This window comes from Rhinolophus ferrumequinum, chromosome 15 (assembly GCF_004115265.2).
Source record: "Rhinolophus ferrumequinum isolate MPI-CBG mRhiFer1 chromosome 15, mRhiFer1_v1.p, whole genome shotgun sequence".
Lineage (NCBI taxonomy): Eukaryota > Metazoa > Chordata > Mammalia > Chiroptera > Rhinolophidae > Rhinolophus > Rhinolophus ferrumequinum.
The window spans coordinates 3207467-3232283 of NC_046298.1; the positions used below are offsets into that span (position 1 = coordinate 3207467).

At 39.0% G+C, this 24817-nt stretch overlaps 1 protein-coding gene across 4 annotated transcripts in view; it reads left to right on the forward strand.

Moving 5' to 3' along the window:
• The window catches only part of PHKB (phosphorylase kinase regulatory subunit beta), a 128812-nt gene that overhangs the window by 2401 nt on the left and 101594 nt on the right, over positions 1-24817 (forward strand). For all 4 annotated transcript variants that reach the window (XM_033128060.1, XM_033128059.1, XM_033128058.1 and 1 more), the window contains 2 exons: positions 21461-21550; positions 22469-22607. In XM_033128060.1, coding sequence (XP_032983951.1) covers positions 21461-21550; positions 22469-22607 — 229 coding nt within the window. The remainder of the gene's footprint in view (positions 1-21460; positions 21551-22468; positions 22608-24817) is intronic.

Sequence of the window (24817 nt, forward strand, 5' to 3'; positions counted from 1 at the left end):
TCATCATAGGATTTTATTTTGATTTTATACCTCTTTGGTGGGTCCAAGCCTGGACACCATTGTTCTGCTATTTGTGAAGCTCAAGTTTGCACTGTATGCTACATGTTGTTGTACTGGCTCGAGAAGTGACAGTTGAGCCTCAGTTGTCAAATGAGTACATGCAAAGCTTCTTTAGGGATCTTTGTCTTCTTGCATGATGGAAATAACTTTTAAGAGGAGTTTTTGGAGAGCATCCCAATTATTTACTCTTCGTTAGCTCCCTGTGAAGTAGGTATTTTTACATAATACATTTTCATAGACAGGAAAGGGAAGCTGGCTTGAGGAAGAGGTGAAGCAACTTGCTGGGTCCAGAGACTATTCTGTTTCTAGGCCATGTGCTTTGCCTTCTGTCCCGTGGCTTCTGGATATAAGAGCAGCGGAAGGTGTTGGCACAGTGGCTCTTAGGCTGTCATACTGGTGAAACCCCTTGCAAGCTGGGTGCAAACTGTGGAAATGCTCCTCAGATGAGTGCCCAGGATTTTGAAAACAACTTGGAGGAGGTTCATGCCCCCAGGAAAGACGTGGATGGATTCCCGTTTGGAATCCAGGCCTTGGGAAGTATCCAATCTCACTTTACAGAAGAAGAAAAGGGCTTTGTTAAGGGGCTCTGGGGCTGAAATGAAGACTAAAGTTTTTAGGGCTTTTCCTGTAAGTTTCCACTCACCTTGGGCCATTGAAAACCTGTTGGTGTGTGAACACTTCCAGAAAAGCCTGCTGGCAAGAGTCTGCTTTGTCTCTAATGTACCTTAAGCTGAATATTCAAGCCTCAGGACTCATTAACAACTAAATATGAGATGAGCCAGCCAAACAGTGAGAGTGAAAACTTTTCTTTTTGTTTCACCACAACCATGCAGAAGCAGTTCCCCCTTTTATTTCTATTTATATTTCAAGTCCTGTTTTGGCAAGATTCAGGAGAAAAATCTTGAAGAAAAGAAATAAGAAATATCTTAGGGAAGAATCATAAATAGGAGATAACAAAGCGTATGCTTTAAGGAATGAAAAATGTTTCTTGTCTTTAGTTGTCATCAGCTAAATGACAAAATAGTGTATTATATATAACATTGCCAATTATTTCTGATTTAATCTTTGAACTAAGAGAACAAGAGGACATATATCTTTGGACTGTGTTTTCTTTAAGCACCAGGCTCTGTTTTCCATTTTGGCTGTCCAAATAAGGGCTTGGTGCGTTTTCAGCACTAGCAAAGTCACTTACATAGCAGTTATGGGGAAACAGAATGCTAAGATAAGCTTTTATGCATCAGTAGTCCTGAAAAATTTCAACACCTAAGAACTATGCTTTCACATTACATAGGGTGTTTGAAGTCACATACAAGAAGCTTTTCCAGTCCCACATTGTTAAATCAAAGTAGACTGTACCAAGAAACAAAACAGAAAAATTCCAAACTTCATTGTTATAAGTCATTTTAAAGACTGATTCCTTAAAAATGACTTTTTTGGGGTTCCTCTAACCAAAACTTAGTAATACTTAAAGAAATACTTAAAACTTTTATCTGTTGAAAGAAATACGCAGAGTAGTTTGCATTTACAGTTTATTCACTAATTTAGAAAGACTACATTTATGTTGGAAATGATTGTTTTTCCCTATTGTAGTTCCTTGGACATTATCATTGTAGGAGAGTGTTTTATGGAGTTATTTCATTTAACAGTCATTTTAAAGCATGTCCGGGTTCACAGCTGAGCTTTCCTTGGTACTTTTGGCTAGAAACTATCCAATGTTACCAAAAATGAAAGCCAGTATCTTACTTTTGGAAATTTAGTTTCCAACATACCTAGATTATTTTAACCCTCTTTATTCCTCCTGGATTTGTTTCTGCTATTTTGTGTTTGTTTCTCCTCTTTATTAAATTTAGTGTGTGTTCTGCATTTCTATTTGTGCATGCCTGAGTTGTGCTCTGACTGCTAACGTGTCGGTATGTGCTGTGGTTGAATATAATTTGTCTTGCTTTCATTGCTTAGATCCAAAGAGAGTTCTAGAAGCCCAGGTCTGTCTGTCTTTCTGTCTTCCTTTCTTTCTTTGTATTCTTTAAAAATTTAAAAAAATTTTTCACTTATAGTTGATGTACAATATTATATTAATTCCAGGTGTGCAACATAGTGATTAGACATTTATAGAACTTACAAAGTGATCACCCCAGTAAGGCTAGCACCTGTTGGATGTCCAGATTTTTCTTTAAAGAACCTTAGGGTGAAATGTACAAGACAATGAATTTATAGGCAAATTCCACAGCCAAAATTAATTAATTAATTATTAGGGAAGAAGTGTAGCATCCAGTACCTCAGGGTGCTTTGGCTTCTCATGTGTGTACCACAGTTCTACAATACATTAGCTTGGTCAGCTATAGCAGACATACTGGCATTACAGTTCAATTATTTGGAGTAATTGTAGCATTTTGTGATGAGTTAAGAAATGTCTTGGCATTTTTACTCTTATTCTTAGATGATAAGATAATTTTAAAAATTACTCTTTTTAGGGAATAAGAGGTACAGACTTTCAGTTATAAAATAAATAAGTCCCAGGGATGTAATGTACAGCACAGGGAAAAGAGTCAATAATATCGTCCTAACTTTGGATGGTGACATATAGTTACTGGACTTATTGTGGTGATCACATCATAAGGTCTATAAATGTCAAACCACTATGTCGTACACCTGAAACTAATTAATGTTGTATGTTAACTATACTCTGATTAAAAAATAAAGAAAAAATTTATTTTCTTCAAAATTAAAAAGCAAAACAAAACTCTCCTTAAAATGAATCTCAGCTTACCTCTTGGCTGGCTAGGTTCACAGCTTATAAATGAGTTTATCGGCATGTGACTTGAGTTTTTTCCTTTACTGATGTCTTTTCAAGTTCTTTGATTAATTTTCTTGTATTGATTTGATGTGATGGGCATATCAATACCTGGTAAGGTTTTGTTGTATATTCTGGGCCAAACTCAACTTTTTATTTTACATGTCTGACACACTCTTCTTTTCACACGTTACATACCTAGTAGTCTTGTCTGCAGCCTAATTTAGCCGTCAGCCAATCAGAAAGTTTCTCGTGGCTTAAAGAGACTGTAGGCCTGAGGCTCCTGGACTGTTGTGGGTTGTGTCCTTTACGAGCCGAGGGAAAAAGTATGCATTTTGTGCTCAGCTACACGTGAATCAAATCCTGCCGTGGTTTACTACCTGTTTGAACTTGAGCAGGTTACTTTACATGTTTGGTACTGTTTTCCTTCTCTTGTATAAATAAGGATAACAAAACCTACCTGGAGGGATTATTGTGAGGGTTAAGAAAGATGTTAGATGCAAAACACTTGCTGTTTCATAGCTGCCAGTGCACTTTAGTTCTTACCTTCCCTGAAAGCACATGTCTTTTACGATATTGCTGAGAAGCGTTTAAGAGTTGGACTTATACAAAAACAGACATGGCTGCTTATCTTTTCCCCTTATTTTGATGTCTATCCAAGTAGCCATTTGATTAAGAAAACTTGTGCTGAAATACAACTAGCTTGAATCAGATTACTCAGAACGTAGCTTTTCTTTTACTCTAAGTCCATTTCATTTTTGTCATTAATCACTGTAAGTCTAAAGAAATTGTTCCTGACAGTTTCCATGGATACTCCTGTCAGGCAGCAGAGAGCAGCCATTATTTTATGTATAGTTAGAAGATATTTTTTGTCTTACATTGGTGTGCATTGGGTCCCCTTCAAGTAGGATGGAATTTTCGGAAGCACTTGTAAATTGTATCCTGCGGAGCTTTGATCTCCTCTTACTAGGTCCTGCCCTGTAATCTTATAAGATTTAGGAAATGGAGCCACATGATATGGTTTAACTCCCTTGGCGTGACTCTCGTTGCCCTTAAAGCTTACTCTCTTTCTGTGCTGTTATCCTCAGCAAGGATGATGCTTCAAATTTTATAAGTGAAATGGTTTCGTGAAGAGGACGATGTCTCACTGCTTTAGATTGTTACAGGATACTCACACTGTGCATTCTGAAAGCTATTTTCCTCTTGCTGTTATTTTTCATCATCAGTCTTCTGTGAAGCTAGAGAAAGGGTAAGAGGAAGTCTACAGAGTTCCTTATTCCGCTTCAGGTGCCTACTGAACCTTTCCAAATGGGTATATGCTGGGCATCTGAAATGTAAGCTGGCCAAAACAGAACCCTTATATAATACTTCTGCTCCTGTTCCAACCCCAAACACGTACTTCCCGCAGACATCTCCGTTTCAGTAAATTAAACCATTATTCTTTCAGCTGTTCAAGTTAAAAACATTGAGGTTGTTCTTCTTTTCTTTGTCCTTTTTATTTAGTTCATTTGTAAATCCTTTCTACTTCATCTCCAAAAATGTATACCGGCATCTGTGTATTCTCCAGATGTACTCCAGCCTCCCTCCACGTGCCTCTCTGGTCTAATCTACTCAAGTAGCCAGGGTCTGCCTTCATCTCCTTGCCTCACTGCAATCTGTTCTCCATCCAACAGTTGTTAGAATTTGTTAAAAATGTAAGTCAGGTCATGTCACTTCCCTGTGAGCCTGCGTTACCTTTAGCATCAAATTCACAGGTGACCCCAGTTACCTGGCTCGTGCCTGCCCCTCTGATCGCCTCATGGAACTCTCCTCTTCCCCAGCTACTCCTCAGCCGTGCTGACGTGCTTGGTTCCCTAAGACACAACTTTGTTTTCCTTTAGGTTCTCTGTAGTAGCTATTTTCTCTGCCTGGAGAGCTCTCTATCCTGCTGTTTGGTTAGCCTGTCCCTTTTGTTTTCTTCTAGGTTCTCATCTTCGACTTAGCCTCCTTAGAAAGGCCTATTCTAAGTGGCACTCTTAATTTTAATTCTCTGTAGTGTACGTCTCACTATTTGATGCTTTTCTCTTAGCTTCCCTGTCTCATACGAGAGACCAGACTTCACCTGTTTTGTTCTCTGCTGTGTTCCGCGAGCCCAGAGGTGTGCCTGGGGTATAATAAATGCCAGTAAGTCATATTGCTTAGAAAATCCTATCACATCCCACCCAGGTCTCTTCTGACCCTTTTGAGAGACAGTGTCATAATGTGGGTAATATTAATATATGGACTGCAGGCTCATACAACTAGGCTCAGATCCTGGTATAATACTTATCAAGTGTGAACTGCTTTTGCACCTTCTTTCCCTCATTTTATAGAGCAGATAATAGTAATCCCTCATGAGTCCTTTGGAGAAGATGAAATAATGCCTATGAAGTACCTAGTTAGTGGTCATGGTGGTGGTACTAATAAAAATAGCGGTTGTAATGTTGGTGATGGCAGCAGTGACAACTCCAGTTGCTACGTTTTACTGAGTATTTAATAGGTGACAGGTAGTGTTCTCTGCTTTACATTGGAATCTCATGACAGTCCTATGCTACAGGTACTACTACTATGTCTGTTGAAATCAGCAAACACATTGTTACATGAAGTCACACAGCTAGGATACAAGCTCAGGCAGAGCCACTACTGCTTTCCTCTTCCTCGTGATGCACAGTGCCGTGTCCCAGAAAGAAACGGCCGTGGTCATTACCTGCATCTTGGTGGTGGTCACTGCTCTTGCATCTCTCTGATGTCACAGGAAGTTTGGACAAGCTTAGAGCCTGGTGGAACTTTAGTTTATGCAGAGCTAGAGATGACCTTAGGACTTTTGCATGCTACAGCCTCTCTCTCTTCTGGAAGCTTCCAGCTGTTTCCTACTCTGCTGCCTCTAGCCATCACCTCTCATCGTACCACCTCTCCCGCTAGTCCATTCTACAAGTTCCTGTCTGGGTGATTTTTTCTGAAATAAAGAACTGACCTGTTACCCACCCTGCTGAACACCACTCATCAGCTCCCATCTTCTGCAGGGTTAGGATGGGACTTTAGTGACAGCCTCTCTGGCAGTGACATTGAGCTGAAGGAGGAAGCAGGAGTCAAGTGAGAAGCTTGGAGGAGGAGGGTTTGAGCTGGGATCTTGGGGACAGAGCTGGACATTTGAGGAGCAGTGGGAAGGCTAGAGGCCGAAGCATTGTGATAGGAGAGAGACGATGGCTGGGACGGCCAGTGCCTTGATGATGTTTGGATTTTATTGTAAATGGAAGGGAAAGCATTGAAAATTTAAAATAATGCAGTGAGAAGACAAATATTTTTTGAAGATCCTCTGGAGAGTAGAGAGAAGGCAGGGAGCAGCTGATGGCAGGAGCCATGTGTTGTATGTCTCTGTCCCCACGTTTGACACCTAGCGTAGTGCGGGGCTCCTGGGGCACCCCTTCATGTTTGCTAAGGACTAACCAGGAGGCACAGACACTGACTCTGCCACCAGGACTCTGACCAGGTGGCCACCTGGATGATGCACTAGTCTATCTGCCATTGATAACATACCTTTAACTCAACGGACTTTTAGAATGTGGCCCATAAACCCAGGAAAATTCTTATAAATCTGTGTCTTATTTTTATGTCATTATGATAACTTTGGTTCATTTTTTAAAATGGCATTTTGGCTGCTCTAGTGGAATAATATGCAAAACCACACAAGGTGCTGCCATTATCTTTTCTCGGTTAAGGTTGAACGATATATACTCATATACATATTTGATTTACCTGTTAAAAGGTACTGGGATTGTGGGAGATGTTATTCCAGTTTGTTTGTTTTGTTTTTATTGCTAAACGCTTATGCAGGTAGGATACGTATTTTATGATTTTTTTTGGGGGGTGTGTGTGTCTATTTTTACATCCCTTTGTAGAAAACAAATAACAGAATTGTAACTGCATATGTTATATACTTGGCCTTGAAATTTTGGTAAATGCTTTCTGATGGTTCATTGTAGTTTTCTGTGATGTGTTTTTAATAAATTCACAGTTCTCATTTTTGTCACATTAGGCCTTGGCTGCCTTGATTAGAAGTAGTTTTAAAAACGTGAAAAAAATTGTTGCTATTTTCTATTTTACTTTGTGTTTTTTCCTACAGATTTTATTAGTTTCTTTTTATCAATAATGATATAATTACATTTTATTCCTTTAAAAAAGAATTATTCTTCATTTTTAATGTCTTGATTCTATAGCTTTCTTCTCTTTCAGTTCATATTTCACAAATTTCTTGGGGAAGTTGCTTTTTATAGATGAACAGATATGGTACATTAAATGACTTCCAAAAAACACAGTGAGAATCTTCTTATGCGTATAATTGAAATTGGGCATTTTTATAGGTTCTGATATGTTATGTCTCATGTGTTCTTTGTTGTCACTTAAAGTAGACATCATTAGTTTTAATTTGTTATAAACATTTTTTTAAGCTTACCGTCGTACTCAGTTTATTACCAGTAACCTCGCATCATTTCCATGGCCTTTCTTTTTGGCCATTTAAGAGTCAAGTCTTATAGCTCAGAACTGAATTTTTGCAAATACTATGTAGGCCCTGGTCATGGAGGTGAACGGTGGCGCTGTTGTTTGGATGAGAGACCGAGTCTCACTGTTGAAGCCATGAGGGTGTTTTGGCAAGTACGGGTACCTGGTTCGCACTGGGCCGCTGCCACCAGTCCCTCATCGCGCATGCGTTTGCTTCCTGGGCAGTTTGGAAGACATGTTCGTATCAGGGCATTAGCTTATATGCTTTATTACATTTCTCTCTTCCTCCAGAAGTTGAACCAATGAAGGATATTCCACAGTTTTAAATTCTTTTTTTTTTAATGTAGTTACATTAACTTTTTACACTTGGCCAGTATCTGATAGTTGATTATAATCATAAATTATCAGTATGTCAAAAAGATGACCTTGGTTTACTGTGACTTTAGTTAGTGGACTATTATTCCCGTGGGGTTTTCAATTTACAGGGCAGCTTATTGTTTGTTTATTTTTGTAATTTACATCTAAACTTTTAACTGCTTCTGATTTAGGATGATTTCAATCTCATCTTTTTTTTTCCTGTCTGTCATCAATTTTCATCTGCGTGACCAAATAAATGGTAGTTGTGCAAATCTAACTCTTCAAAAATTAAGGGCAAAGGACCAAACCTCTAAACCTACTGTGATCTTTGATTTTAAATGTTTTGTGTAAGCACTTACTGATATATTTCGAGGATGGAAATTTTGTCGTGTCTCAAGTAGCTCTTTCGTGTGTGTGTGTGTGTGTGTGTGTCTCATTTGACCACAGACCTTGCTATCTTAATATAGCTGGTCTTACTATATCTTCTCTCCTTAAGCAAAAGCAAAATACTTAATAAGTTTTGAACAACAGACTTCCTATGGTTGAGTGATTTCAAAGTGGGCAGCACTGTTAGGTTTTGACGAGTTTGGTGCTGTAGATTTGGTTATGGAGCATCATCTGGAAATTCATAGTGAGAAACCCAGAGCGCTAGAGAAAATGTGCTGTGCGTCGCGAGGCTGTGCTCATGATGTCATGTAGGAAATAGAGCCACGCCCCCACGGGGTAACATTTCATACTTCTAAATACATGTTTTAAATGTGTCTTATTTAAAAATAATTACTTGAGAAATCTTGTTTAATTTTATTTGGTATTGTACTAGGCATTGCAGAAAGTATTAATCATTTCTATTGATATTCTTTCTGCTTTGATGGGAATTTTTTCCATTCAAATGGAGCCCCTTTTAAATATTAGCTCACAGAAGCTAGTTGATTTTAGACCTTTACTTTTATTTGTGTTAAACGTCATTTGAATGGTCTGCTGATAACAACGAAGTTTCCCTGTTAAATGTCTTTAAAATAGAAGTATTTAAAATAAGAGCTTGTTTTCTTAATTTACGTATTTCTGAGGGGAATTATCTTTGCTTTGTGGAGTCGTTCTATGAATTTTTATCTGTTTTTTCTATCAGTTCAGAGATCCTTGTGTTTGGTTATGTTATCTTGTTTTCATGGTAATACACAGTGAAGCTCAATTAATTTGTTATACCCAGTTAATCCCAATTCTCAATAGGCGTGTAGCTTTGATAATAATCATTTGCTCAATAACCGCAAGGATAAAAAAATCCTACCAGGATGTAAAGTTAATTATTACCATTTAAAGGAATAAAAACTATTTGAGGATTAGAAGTTATCATTGAACTCTTTCTCCTGCTATATTACACTAGATGATATTGATATTTGTACTTAAGACCTGTACCAAATTTAAGCCTTTCTTCAGTCTTATTTATTCTACCTTTTAAACATTCTGGGCTGTTCCCTCCCCTCTGCATACCTGCTGTCACTTTCTTAATTCAAGTCCCCAGGACGAATCTTGTAACCGACAGAGCATTCCTGTGCCTGCGGCTCATAGGTTCTGAAGTTTGGATCACGTGACACCCTTATCTACACCTCCCCAGTGGCTCTCCCTTATCCAGAGGATACAATGCAAACCTGGAATATGCCATCCAGCGTCCTCCCCTGTTAGACTAAACATACTTTCCCAGCCTCCTCTCCCAGTGCTGTTAATCTGGTGCAGCTCCCAGATGGGACACCCTCTTTCTGGCATCTGCACCTTTATCACAAGGTTCCTTCTGCTTTAAATAGCTTTTCTCTGAGAGCTTAGTGCACTTCCGCAATCTTTTATTCTGCTCCAGCGACCTCTCTCACCTCTACATATTTTCTGACAATCCCTTTCCTCTGCATCCTAGGTTTCAATTAATTGCTCTAGTTCCCGTGGCACTTTCTATATGCTTCTTTTAGCTCTGATGTCACTGCATTGCTATTAGATAAGTATATATCCGTCTCCTTTCCAGGTTATGAGATTCTTCAGGGCAGAGAGTGAATCGGTCCTGGCTGTGTATCAGTTGCCCAGACAGAGGGCTTGGTGCTGGGGGCTTGAAGTTGAAAGAATTAGTGAATCATGCTAAAAAGAACTAGTGCAATTTTGGTACAGAATGAACTTCACAGCACTTCATGTTGTCTAATCATTTCACCTTTTTACGTGGTAAATAAAATTTGAATTTACTTTCCAGCCATTTTTGAACAATGATATACTAAATATATTTCCCCCACTGGTCAAGTCCAAAAAGATTCAAAGTTCAAATCTACAAGGGAAGTGTATGTAGCAACTGAAGCAAAATAGTGACCCCAGTGAATAATAATTTTATGATTCCGTGAGGTCACTCTTGAGGTCCTCTTAACTGTGAACAAAGGATATCCTTTGCCCCCTTCTTAAAAACCCTGAGCCGTCTGGGTGTACCTACCGGTTTTGGCTTTTCCTGAGAGAAATGGAAGAAATCACATAAATTATTCATGTACATTGTTATCCAAATGTAAGTCGTCAGTAGCACTTTTATTTTTTTACCTGTGGAGAAGGTCAATACTGTTTAATAGGCTTTGCCTATCACAGTATAGACTTCACCTAAGGTACCAAGAAATTTGAACTTGCCATTACATTTCAGAAATATGGTATGGAAGGAGAGTAAAATGATAGACTTTTAAATGAAGTGGGAAGAAATTAGCTTCTTCACTCTGCCATTTAGAGTAAATTCAAAACTTGTCAGAATAAGAAATGATACAGAATTTATTCTGTGAAAGTCCGAAACACAGTGCTACATAATGCAATAGAGACAAATCTCTGCTTTCACATGAGACCTCTTCAGCTCATAGCCAAGGAGTTATTATGGATTCACTTATAGAAGAGAGCTTTTTTTGCAGTTGTCTTAAAGTAAGAGAAGTCAGAGGAGGTGAAATCTAGGTAAAGGACAGGTGCCTCGAGTATATGATGGCTGAAACAACTCACTTACACGGCTAACACGGGCAGAGTGCAGAGATCATTACTGGAATTTGCTTGGAAAAGAGCTTAGTATTGGGAGGGAAATTGTTAAAGGAGTATTTCTGATTTAAATCTTATCTTGGAAGTACATATTGCTGTGAATCTGTATGATTTTCATATAAGAAATGACATTTTCAACAGAACACCTGAAATAATAACTACATACTCATTTGTTTTGTTTCAAAACAAAACTATCCCAAACATACTTCATTGTTAAGTCCTAACTCTTTCACTTGTTAGCAGTATGACCTTGGATAAGTCACTCAACCTCAGTTGTTTTAATCTGTAACATGGGAATAATAACAGTACCTACATAATAGGGTTATGAGGATTAAATGAAATCATGCATATAAAGCTCTCAACACAGTACTTTGCACCTGATAAATGCTCAAATAATGTTAGCTGTTTTTGTGATATACTGATAATAATGAAATTATCATATTATTATTTACCTTTTTTCTCTCTCTGGCTGAAAGTGGATTTACATGTTTATGTTCAGTGTGGCATGTTGCATATTGACAACTCCCATTAAGAGTGGTGTTCTGGGTATACTGGTAAATTGTATTAGGTTTAAGTAATGTCCTTCTCCGGGGCATAGAGGCCAAAATAATGAATGTAAATGAAAACTCAGATCCTTGAAGAGGAAGTCAGGAGATCTTGTTTCTTCCATAAAATAAGGGGCTTAGACCAGGTGCTTGTTCATGTTCCTTTCTGCTTCACAATATTATCTCTCTTGACCACTGACTATCCTGGTAGGCAGGGGAGAATATTTTTAGGATTTTAAGACCTAGGCTGGGTGATTTTTAAGGCAGATCTGACGAGATGGGGGACCGGTTGGGATTGGACGGAGTTGATGATGTGACAGCTTTGGATTGGTTGTTACAGTGATTCAGGTCTTGAAGCAAGTCTCAGGGAACAAGATGTTAGTTTTGATTGTAAGCTCTTTTGGTTGGTTCTTGGTCTTACTGTCTAGGAATTGCAGAGTTGGGATTTTCCTAAGATGACAAAGCTGCTGTTCGATTTCAATCCCTTCTTCTTCCCTCCCTGGCTCTCCTCTCTCTCTTGTTTTTTTACGAGATAGAGTTACTACTTCTCTAGAGTCCTGGATCTCCTTAAAATGCAATACTGACTCAGCAGGGCTGTGTGGGGCCCGAGAGCCTGCGATTCTAGCACGCTCCACGGCGGGCCCTGCTGCTGCTGGACGGAGGAGGAAGTCTGTGGAGAGCAGCATCTGCTGATGAGCAGCAGTGGGACATCCTCATCTCTTCTCTGGCTTGTGTTGTAGGCTCTCGCTCGCGGGCTCTGCGTTAGGCAGCCTCAGGTTCCCAGGCTTTTCTTAGTCTGTGCATAAATATGTCGTCATGGGCACTCCTGATTTCCTTAGGCACAAGCCCCAGGTCCTGTGTGGCCACGGCTGTTTCTGCGGCCCTCTTTCCCTAAGGGAGCTCTCTGACTCCACCAGTTTGCAGGTCTGCTCTAGGCTGTGACTTCCGGCCTGCATTCACCTGCACCAAATCCTTTTACTCAGCTGAGCCCGTGCATTTGGGTTGCCGAGTCAGGGCTTCCATTTTGAGGCCACTGCTGTACATTAATTAATAACATAAGTTAAATTTTCCAACAGGTGTGATTGGAAATGACTGGGTATCATTCACATTTCCTTTGAGTCTGTTTACCATGTGTGACTTCAATAGTTATATTTGTATATCTTTCTATGTCCAGAGCATTGCATAGTCTCCATTTCAGTAGGCAGCTCTGCTTCAGGATGTAATGACTGCCTCCAGTTTTGGGGAGTTGCCAGCCAATTGAATGGAAATGAGAGGCATAATTGGTCAGCACTAGAAGTTAAGCTTTTATTCCCCCTAGTCCAATTTATTTTCCACGAGTATTTCTTTGAGTAACTGAAGTGCTGATTGCTTGAAGATCTTTGTGGAGGCCCCTGATTGGGAGTTGGGGGGAGAAGGTGGGGATGTGGCCTCCTTCATGTCTCATGTAGCTTGTCATTTAAAGGGGAATGATGCCAGTAAACACTGGCTTTCGAAGTCTCTTTTTCCATACTTGTAAGACAAAATTCAACAATCATAGAATGAACACAAAATGAGGGTAGGTGCTTCAAGTAATAGAATATACTTTTATTTGAAAAGGAAAGAAAACAGCAAGCGGTCTTCAAATTAACTACAAAAAAAGCTAGCCAGTTCAAGGCTGGTTTCCATTATGGTTTCATGTTACAGTAGTAGTTTTGTTTTATTCGTCATAGTATAAGCTGAATACCTAGTATCCAATCGTCATGACTCCAGTTTTCATTTCAATTTTTTGCTGCAATAAAATCCTTATAACTAAATTATAATGCAAATTAAAGTACAGCAAAATTTTAATAGTCTTAGTGTCCACCCGGAGTTCCATTCTTCCAGTTTTGTATTAAATAAAAAACTAATAGTCCATAAAAAATATGGTAAAGTTACACTTAGACATGAAACATTTGAAGCCAAACTAGATATTTTGAATAGTGTGTGGCTTGATGAATATACTTAGAATTTAAAGCACGCCTATTAGAGTGTTCCAGGTCTACAATTTTAAATGTGTGTATTAGAAAGTAGATTAATACATTTTAGTCTATTTGCTATGGTGTGGGTGTGGTGCCTAACACTCATTATACGTCTCTTCATGAAAGAGTTGATCCTGCTCCCAAGGATCCTGAGTTTGCTGTGTCTTTCCAGAGACAGAATGATTTTCTGGGATGCCTGATGGTTGGACCTATTTAGACTTGGCGATTGTTAGTGACTTGTTAGTGAAATTCAGTTTGGCTCTGGATAGTCACGCTTCAGAAATCATTTGTTTTGGTTGTAAAATTTTATTGAAGATCTGTTAGCATCACTCTTACGTATGTAGCACACAGTAGGTAGTATCTTAGTGGAGCTTTTCTCCCTCTTCCACCTGAAGTAACACTCTGTCCCCTGGCGTGGTCAGAAAAATGGCGGTCTCGGTTTCCTGTGGCTCCTGCACAGACAGGGACGCTAAACCACGTAGTGCAACCAGAGGATACTTCAGCATCACATTTACAGCTCAAATTCCACTCAATTAACTTTCTATGTTTCTTGAAAATGACTGATTATTTAAATTGCTGATTTAAAATCACTATGCGGGGCGTCCATCCTTGGATTGATCAAGAGGATTCTGAGATTAACCTGACAGAGTCAATTAATTAAGAATCCCTTGATTTCTTATTTTGTGACCAGTCCTATGCTGGTCCTCTGAAAACTCGGATCCTTGAAACTAGAGGAGATTCACAGTTGAAGGATTGGGAAGGGCAGACATCAGGCTTTAATGTCCACGGTGCTGGTTGCTTTCCTTAAAATATTTCATGCAAGTCTTACAACAACCCTGTGAGGTTATGTAATTCCCCCACTTTGCAGATGAGAACACCTCGCCCGGAGAGGGCCCAGCCCTGATGGTTGTGAAGGGCTGTCACTGTGATTGTAGCCCAGGTCTGTGTGTTTTCAAAGCCCTGTTCTGTACACAGCCCCTCAGGACTGATGACAGTCTCCCTGTCCAGGAGTGTCGTCCCACGCTAGGGGCGGAGGGTGGGCAGGGGAGAGCAGGGATAGCTTGTACTTGATTGAATCGTGGGTTTAACGGTATTCAATAAAAAGTGAAAGTGGGCTTGTAAAATATGATGTGGATTCCATACAAATTTGGGCAGTTAATGATTTTATTGTAGGTGGGTCTTGATGGAAGGCTGTTGATCCCCATTGGACCTCTGGACAGCCTTGGAGCAAGTCACTGAAGTGTGAGGGTGGAGAGCAGGAAGTGACAATGCCACCTCTGTCCTCTGTTACTTGGCCGGTGATCCACACTTCACTGCATTTTGATGCCAAGAAAATTAACTCACCTTCGTTATCCACAAAGGCTATGCGGTCTTTCAGAAGTGTGTCTAGTTTTATTCTGGTTGTGAATATTTTTATTCCTACGGTCAGCTTACTTTACTAATTCATAATTTATTGTGAGTTTTTTTGATTAACATTCAAGACTTTATTCTTGCCGGCTGTCCAAAGTGTCATCAGGGCAATACTGAATTAGTAGTAATAACATTTGTGTTAAATGCATTGCGGAACTTGACCAAGAAAGAAATACAGACTGGGCTTCATCGAAGCATAAATGATGAATGGAAATGGTTCAGTTCCATTTTTCAAACTGCTGAATGGCTTGAAAGTATTATTTCTGTAGGACTTATGTAAAGCAACATATAACACAGCAAAATGCCTGATGTCATGTGTTTTATGACTATAATAACAGAAGACATAATAAAATTAAATATTTCTTGTAAAGATTGGGAATAGTATATAGTGAAGTTGTTTTCCCCTCCATGTAATTCAATTAATATTGAACTAAGACTCTATCATTTAACTCTTAGAAGTTTGAAATTTAAAAATTTCACTTGTAGTGTAAGTATGAAATCATGACTCAGGGTCTCTCTTCAGAAGTCTTGCGTGTTCAGATTAGTATTGCCCTTCGTAGAGTAACCCCTTTGTAAGGCTGTACACATTGATCCTAGTGATTAAATCATTTAAAAATCATACCCTTTTATGATTTCATTCAGATCCTCCTTTATGAGCAATAGAAGAACAGAAGAATGAAATAGAATAGACCAAGTTGAATTACTTTATGGTCATAACTTAGGTTATTTAACTTCAGCTGCCCTGATGAATCATCTGATTCATTGCAGCTGATTCCAAGTAATTTTTGGCAAATCTTAGATATCAGAGGGTATGAATTGCATTTGTTCAATAAATATTTATTCGGCGCTCACTGTGTGCCAGCCCCTGCTGGCATTGGGGTTTCAACAGTGAAAGAAACAATCACTGTTGAGAAAGTGTAAGAACTTGTTTCGCTTCTGAATGTATTTTTTTTTTCATAAAAAGGACTTCCAAAAACTTTTTAGGAAGATTAAAATTGTTCAAATACAGCTCTACCCTGACGGAAATCGTGCAAATTCATGTACGTTAATGACCAGGCGCTCTAGCAGACTGTAAGTAAGAAAGGAAAATGAAATCGCTAATTGAGTGATTGGTGTTCATAAGGCCACCATATGAAACAGCACCAGGTTTCATACCCTTAAACAGATTTTATAGGCTGTCCTCTTTCTATAAAGGTCACTAGGAGAACTTTTTATTAGAAATAAAATGGGAACAGTGGAGTGGCCTTTTCACATCTTATTTGGATCAGTTGAATAGGCAGATTTTACTTCATTTTTATAAAGTTGTGTTATTTCATATTTGCCATTTCATATTTTACATTTAAAATATGTTTCTTACCCAACTTGCCATGGAGAAACATACAGACTGAAAAAGTTGAGGGTTCGGATGAACTGTGATAATAAATTGAGGCTAAGTATGGAAAAGTATACGTGTGTATATATACCGGGGGTGCCAAAAAAAGTGTATACAAGTGGACACTTTAGTCAACGTTGCTCAAGCAGCAGTTTGCCGTAATCAGAAGTGTCTGGACGCTGATGGCAACCACTTTGAGCACCTCTTGTAATTGCAGCAGTCAAACGTGACTTGTATTCATCTTGTGTTATCTGTATACTTGTATATTGAGTATTACAATTTTAATACAGTTTTCCTTTCTTAAAATGTATATACATTTTTGGGGCACCCGCTGTATATACATACACATACACACATAATTTAGAGCAGTCTGTTGGCAGAGATTAAGGGCTCTTCCCTCTTCTCAGCCATGCATTTTTATGACGTTTCATGGTACAGGGTGAAGAGCACACGCACGTTTGTCCTCCCAGAGTGCTGTGCCTGATTTCAGGCTGCCATGTAGTAACTTTTTCGTGCCTCACTTTAATGCCAGCCTCATAGCTTTGTCAGGATGGTGAAATGGGACTTGTACAATGCATAGGAGTAGGCATTCAAAATGTCCCTTTCTCATCTAAAAAAAATTATACGAGTAATAAGTGAATACATTCTTATCTAATAAACGATCAGAGCTGTGTAGAGTAAACGTCACTGTTCTCTCCCTGGTAGCAGTCATTTTTAAGTTTGGTGTGTATCCTTTTAGGCTTTTTAGAGTACTTAGTTTATGTACATATGCATATACATTTATAAAATCACGCATGTATAGATAGTTATTTTGACTACTTTGCAACACGTGGTCACATACTGGATGCCTTGTTCCATGACAGTGCTCTTCACACTATATACTTTGGGTCTTTCATGATATTACAAGTCGATCTACCTCATTCCTTTAACAGTTTCAAGGTATTTCATTGAAGGTCATAATGTATTCGTTCCCTTCCTGGAGGAACATTTATTCCTTAGTGTTTTAAATTTCTGTGCATGGATGAACTGAACAGTAAAGAAAATCATGGTTGCAGTTTTGTTTCTTTGTTTTGCAAGGAGATATTGGTGACCTTGAAGATGCTTAATGTGCTGAGTCATGTACAGTCTAGTCACATCTTTTAACTATAAAAGCTAACATGTCTCTATTCTCAAGTTAGTAAGATAAGTTTTTCAACTGTCTCATCATGGAATTCTGATGAAGTGGGACTTGATCACTGAATCAGATGATACGGATGGCGCAGTAGCAGGAGACGTGGTGGCCTGAGAGAATAAAGTTGTAAACTGGTCATCAGAAATCTTCTCAAACATGTTTTTGTCAGCTTCTCTCCTTCTTTTCTTTCCTTCCTACTAAACATTTACTGCCATCTACTATGTAGTAGAGACAGTCCAGTTATTGATCAACTTCCAGTGTGGTATAACACAGTAATCAGAGAGTGAAAATAAAATGTATTGCGATAAGCAAGAGCTGTCATTAAGGTATTTATCAAATGCAATAGGAATGCAGAAGGTGGAACCGTTAACTCTGCCTGTGGGAATTTAAGGAGGCCTCCCCCAATCACGTGGGCCACCCAGTTTCATTCAGTAAATACTTGCTGAGACTTCCTGGTACGAGCAGTAGGGATACGAGGTTGAGAAGGTGTGGGAATAACTGGTCCCTTCTAGCATCCTTCTCTTTTTCAATCAGTGGAGGAGTGAAAGGGAACTGTAAGATGAAGAAATTATCATCTGAAGTTAATGATGCAATATAAATTTCAAAGTTGCTTGAAAATGTATTATATCATATAAATGATACGTAGGACAAACATACAGATTATTGTTCTCGGGGAACCCTTGCTATCTCAGCAGCTCAAAAATTAATGTTTTAATAATTTACTGATAAACCACACTTGTGACCTGTATATATTTTGTATGTTCGTATACAAGGCTATCTTTTTGCTTTCCCATGCCTGCCTGGTCTGCACCCTTCCTGCCCTTCTCGCCTTCTCTGCATGCAATTGTGAGTGCGTGTAAAGAATCTACACACCTCCTGAAGCTGTGGAGCTGTTTGACCCTCTGCAACACAAGTTCTGCTTAGGTCTCGTTACCTTGTTGTGGAACAGTTAGCTCCGGGATTTTGCTTATTCACAGCTTCTTTGTCCATACTTCCTTATTAGTGTATTAGGCTCTGCACTTCACAGTCTCAAAGCTGTACTCCTTGAGCTTTCATAGACTAGTTCCTGACTGAAAAATCATAACTCTGACCTTGTCCTGTATCTATAAAACCAGTTGCTCACCATTAGCTAAGGCAGGAGAAGATGCTAAGTTTGCAATCGTTAGAACTGGTGAACTTCAACTTGCTCAGTTCCCAATGTTAACGAATCATTTATAAAATGCAGATTGGAGATACCATTGATTCTTTCCTTGGGGTAAGATTTTACTTTCAGACATTCTGTGTATTTTTCTGCCAGAACCCAAGACCCATAGAAAAATGAAAGTATGCTGTTTGCTTTGTTTCAACTTTGTGTCAGTTTCCAGTACTGAGTGCTACATAAAATACTTTTTTGCAAATCAATATGTGTTGCCCCAGGCAATGGAGATTTTTAGAGACCTTAATGCAACCACGTATAAAGCTGACTTTTGTTTAAGCTGTTTGTAAACATTGTATGTGAATGATCGGGTTGAAATCTTGCATAAAATTGTTATATCTAGAAAACATATGTAGGCCAAATGCTACATTATTAGGTACTAAGTTTTAATATAGCTTTTGAAAATTGAGTTGTAATTGTCTCAGGAGGAAATGTCTATTTTAATCCCATAATTTGGGATGTTCTCTGCTTATAATTTAGGATAAATGCATCTTTCTATTCAATATTCTATAACCTAAAAAACAAAACAAAAAAAGGACCAATTTGATCTTTTTAAAAAGTATGGAATTAACTACTGACTTTAAAAGCAATTTCAGAAACAAATTCCTAGTGGGTCAAATACCTAAATGGGATTTTTTTTTAACCTAATAAAAAACTTGGCTATATATGTAATATAGGGGTTGTCAAAATCTTTTCAAACAAAAAGGAAAACTAGAACCTAGTGAGAAAAGATAGACATATCTGATTATTAAAATGTTTTTATTTTGTGACATTGGTATATTAATGAAAGCTCAGGGGACAATATTTGAAATGGGAATGTTAAGTAAATAACAAAACATGCGAAGAGCTCTTCTTAGAAATTGACATAAGCACTAATGAAGGGATGGCAAAGGGCAGGGTAGGTCGTTTTAGAAGAGCAAAGGCACGTGGCCAGCTGGAAAATATTCTCAACCTCACCGATCATATGGAAGTTATGGATGGAAGTTAAGTAAAAGTGAGCTATACTTTACCTATCAGAATGGAGGAACTTTTAAAAGAACGGGACACTTGCAGGTAGGATGTGAAATTTTTCAGTCTTTTTTTAAAGATACAATTTGCCATTATTTTGTAAAAAGTACATTTTTCGTTTAATTCAATACTACTGGGAATTCAGACAAGAGGGGCAAACTTTTTCTATAAAGGGCCAGATAGTAGATATTTTAGACTTTGAAGACCATATGGTTCTGGTTGCTACTACTCAGTTCCACGGGACATCACTCAATGCAGAGCTGGAAAGAGATGTGATGTAACATGCGGGCTGGTATATGGTATTTCCAATGTACAGACGTACAGGTATAAACTCAAGAGCATATGGAATAGGGAAATGTAGTAAAATAAATGAGAAAGTGTTGAGTTTTGAATATTTATTACCTTCATTTTTAATAATTATTTAGTTATAAGTTTATATAATTTCATTTTTACTTACGGCTGTGTTTCGTAACCAGCTCCCCAAATCCCTGAAAATCTGACAGTTGGTTCTCCCTGCTGGTCCTGGCTGGCTCTAGCGCACTTCTGCCTATACCATGTATAAGGATGTGTTGCTGTATTTTTTACGACAGCAAAACTAGGAAACAGATTAGATACCCACTGATAGGGAAATAGTGGACCAAGTCGTATCATATCCACAGCCCGGAGGATGTACGGTAGCGGCCATTAGACAGAACCATTGCCTTTGGTGATTTCCATGTGTGCTGTTAAGTGCGAGGAGTGGGATGCAAGGATGGGCATATTTCATGATCCCATTTTTGTAGAACAAGAATGAGAGACGCTCCCCGTTCTTCAGTATGGGGCCATTCATTCTGGTGTCATTGTGAAGACATGTAGAAAATCTCTTCACTCAGTGCGGGGCGTTTCGTATTACTATTCATCCACCCTTCATCTCTCTCCAGCGAAGATAATGGGCCCATTGCTTAAGTGTGTAGATCCTTTCCTTACTTCATAATGCTGACTGTCTGCCTGAACATAAAGGGATTCCTTTAAATAGCATAGTGGCCATAGCACTTTTCTGAACATAAATGCTTTAATTTCTCTAAAATAACGGATTCTTAATGCATGCCAATACGATCCTCGCCCCCCCCTTCCCCCCCCCACCCGTAAATTGTGGGTTCATTCTTGTGCTGTGTGGTCAGACTGTGTGGCATGCATTCCCTAACTCCAGAGGTGGATTAATTATGACCTTGAGTTTATGATTTCTGAGTGATTTTAACAAGAATGAGAGACGGTACTTAGTCTGATGGCTGAAGGTTTAGTTGTCTTCCTTCCACCCAACAGGTGAGAAAGTCAAGTGAACAATTTTCTGTATCCATTTTGTGGCAAGTTACCACGATTGTTGTGTATTCTGTAGCTTTTGAGCAGTGCGCTGTGCTGAGACTGACGTAGCTTTCCTGGCTGAGAAGTAGAAATGGTTTCTGCTTAAAGTCCAGAGAATAAGGCAAGAGTGTTGCCTACCTAGGAGAAGGTGGACACTTCAGAATTTCAGTATGAAAACGATCTGACTACTCTTGGAGGGGATGACTTTGGAACATCATGTTATCTTCTTCCTTGAGGTTTTGGGGGATATAATCGTTTGGCAACAAACTGCATGATGAAGCAAGAACATAAAGGATAATGTTTGGATTTCAGTACATGTTAGGAGATGTTTCTCAAGGGGAGCTGAGATTATTGAACTAGTGACTAGCAGCTGAGCATTAGTGATGTTTGTGTTGTTAGGACCAGAATACACATGAGTTAGATGGAATGACTGCAGGCGTGAGGGTGAGGGTGTCCCATAACATCAAAACCCTTCTATACTTGTCAGAAGGGTGCTTTCTTCGCTCTCCTTCCCCCACCAAAAATTTGAACAGTAGTGAAATACAGCAGTTCACATATAAAAGCTGAAAACTAATTGCTAAGTAGTGCTTCTTCATTTGTTTAGAAGTTTTCTTGGTTTGTCTGGGTGAAAATGACTGAATTTAATGAGTTTTCCTTCTTTTTAGGCTCAGTTTATGAACCTCTTAAAAGCATTAATCTTCCAAGACCTAATAATGAAACTCTGTGGGAAAAGCTGGATCATTATTACAGAATTGGTAAGCAAACTGGAGGAAGACCTGGTGGTTGTGATTGGTGTTTGCTGTGCCTGAGTTCTGTCATGTGCAGTGTGGGGATGATGCTCTCTCGTTTGGATGTCGTACTGGTTTCAGTGCTTAGGCAGCCATGCATTCTAACTGCATATTGATACCAGGACTGGAAAAGGAACCTCACTAGTCATATGTGTTCCTTGAATAATTTGAAGGCTGTCACCAATGCCTGTGTGTCCTTTTAGCCTTCCTGAACATTCCTGGATTCGAGAACTAGAGGCTGTTTCTCGATTAGTGCTTACACATACAAGATTTGGTAGAAGGATCCCTTGCTCTTTGACTTAATTTATACATGGTTCCTAGGGTAGTCCTGACCCTTTTACATCCATTTCTAATTCACCGAGATACAAAGGGTAACGTCAGATTACTGTTACTGATATCAGATCCCTGATAAATATATATGACGGTGGGGGGTGAGGGAGCACAGTCAGTCTGGCAAGTTTTGTTTTCTAATGTGAGTGGGCAGCTTTGAGAGATGTATACATGGGGCTTCTCTCTTCCTCAGACCCTATGTCGCAAATGCCTCTTAATTGGTAGTTTGCTTCATGTGCTATTTACTTGCCCTAGTATGGCAAGTAATGTAAAATTTGGTTTATTTGTCTCCCATAAGATAAGGATTTTTTGTTTCACCTTCATGTAATTCAAGATTCTGATATATATTTTATGTTGCCCTTTTGTTATCTTTGTAGCCATAACTAGCTAACGAGATTAGCTCAAGTGACTTCCATGAAGCTGTTTCTACATCTTCAGAAGTTTTATACAGCTTAAGTTTAGAAACAACAAAATTGTCGGAAGTGGGGTGAGACTGAGGAAACAAGGGAAATCGATGGCTGTAGAATTCATTCTTTTTCTCGTCTTCCATTGTAGTCAAGTCAACATTACTGCTGTATCAAAGTCCGACCACAGGTCTCTTTCCCACGAAAACCTGCGGTGATGATCAGAAGGCCAAGATCCAGGACAGCCTGTACTGCGCTGCCGCGGCCTGGGCCCTGGCTCTGGCCTACAGGTAAGGCGGGCAAGTCCGAGTCCAGGCCCGAGGGCGCCGTGCGCCCAGCCTGCTCCGCTGCCTTCTGGCTCTGCTGCCGACTCACTGTGTGACACAGGACTGCTCACATCTCCTTTTAGGCCTCTCCGTTTTCCTGCAGGTTACATGAGACTAGTTTGAACGATTTAGACCAAAATTTTTAATCTCTAGGTTTGCACGTCAGCGTTACTTTTGGACAGAATGTTCTCATTGCGTTGGCTAGTGTCAGTCACAGAGGGAACTGATGGTGAGTGAATTTTGCAGACAATAAAACTGGGGCCCAGAGTTTAGTTAAAAGATTTGTTCAAAATTACACAACCAGTTAATGAGAGAACCAGGCCCAGGATTCTCCCCACGCCCTTTTGTGTTTTTCTCATTGCACTTCATTGGGGTATCACCTGTTGTAAGTCAAATAATTATTTTATAAAGTAAAAAAAATCCTTTCACAATACAAATGTTCTCCTTAATTTTATTTCATTGTATATGGGAAGCATCCAATGTGGGTTCTGCCACATAGTCAGTAAGAATACATTTTAACCATTTTTTTAAATTGAAATTTATTGGGGTGACGATGGTTAGTAAAATCACATAGGTTTCAAGTGTACAATTCTGTAATACATCATCTATATATCACATTGTATGTTCCCCATTATTAAGATTAGGTTTCTGAATATTAATTTTCTGAAGTTGATACATGCATATCCTTTGATTTGAAAACTGTGTCTTTCACATAAGAACGATCCCTCTGTTGTATGCCATTGATGGGTTGCATTTGTACAGGAAGATCAAAGACTGAGATCATCTAATGCAGTTACCTTGGCACCCTGTTTGCTAATGTCACTGCAAGCATTTTTTTACATAGTCTGTGGAGGCACAGTACAGCTTCATCAAAGGTCAGGCTACCACTGGTCTTGGGAGTACAGAGGGCGCCAATAGCACCTTAACCAGTGGTCAAGCAAGTAGTGGGGCAGACTGACGCTGGGCGCGTCCTGATGTGACATAGCTGTAAGGACACATCACCCACATTGACTTCTTACCAAAATGTTTAAATGGATCTACCTGTGACTAAACAATCAGACAAAACCAGATTGTGCCTCTGTGTAATTCAACTTGCCTGGACTCTTAAAGAATGCAGCTGTCATAGAGGATCAGAAAATAGGTATGAAAATGGCTACATTAAGAAAGACTAAAGAAATATGACAACCAGATACAATGCATGATTCTTGATTGGACTCAAAAAACACTGTAAAGTATATTTGGGCGCATTACTTGGATACATTTGGCATAGAGTATATGTTAGATGATATAGTATCGATATTAAATTCCTTGGGTGTGATAATGATATAATGGTTATATAGGAGACTGTTTTTGTTTTTAGGAGATACTTCTTTAATGTGTAGGGGTGATGATGTTTGTAGTTTACTTTTAAATAGTTCAGAAAATAAATTATAGGTAGAGAATGTAAGCTGATTTTAGCAATTGGTGAACCTGGGTGAAGAATAAAAGGTTTATGCATTGTAGTATCCTTTTAGCCTTTCTGTACATTTGAAACTTCTCTAAAGGGAATGTTGGGGGATAATGGCTTAAAAAAATGCAAGAGTACAGCCTTTCTTCTAAAAGGCTTGACACATCTGATACCGTGTTTCCCCAAAAATAAGACCTAGCCAGACCATCAGCTCTAATGCATCTTTTGGACCAAAAATTAATATAAGACCTGGTATTATATTATATTGCATTATATTATATTATACCGGGTCTTATAGTAAAATAAGACCGGGTATTGTATTATATTATATCATATGAGACCGGGTCTTATAGTAAAATAAGACCGGCTCTTACATTAATTTTTGCTCCAAAAGATGCATTAGAGCTGACGCTCCGGCTGGGTCTTATTTTCAGAGAAACACGGTAGATACATCACTTTAACCCTGAACCTTATCATTTGTGCATTATTTCCCCACAGGCAAACTTCAAGGAAAACAAAGTCAGAATGTTAGACGGTACAAATAGCCACATGACTTCATTGTTTACTAGCACTAACTAGGGCCGTCTATTTTATTCAACTCCTGAGCGGGCGGTAAATATGACACTGGGAGGGAACAGGAGGAGTTCTTGCAGGAAGACATCCTTTCTCCCTTGGCCAGGGCTCAAGGTGTCTCATCAACATTTGCCTCGAGTTTCCATTTCTCCAG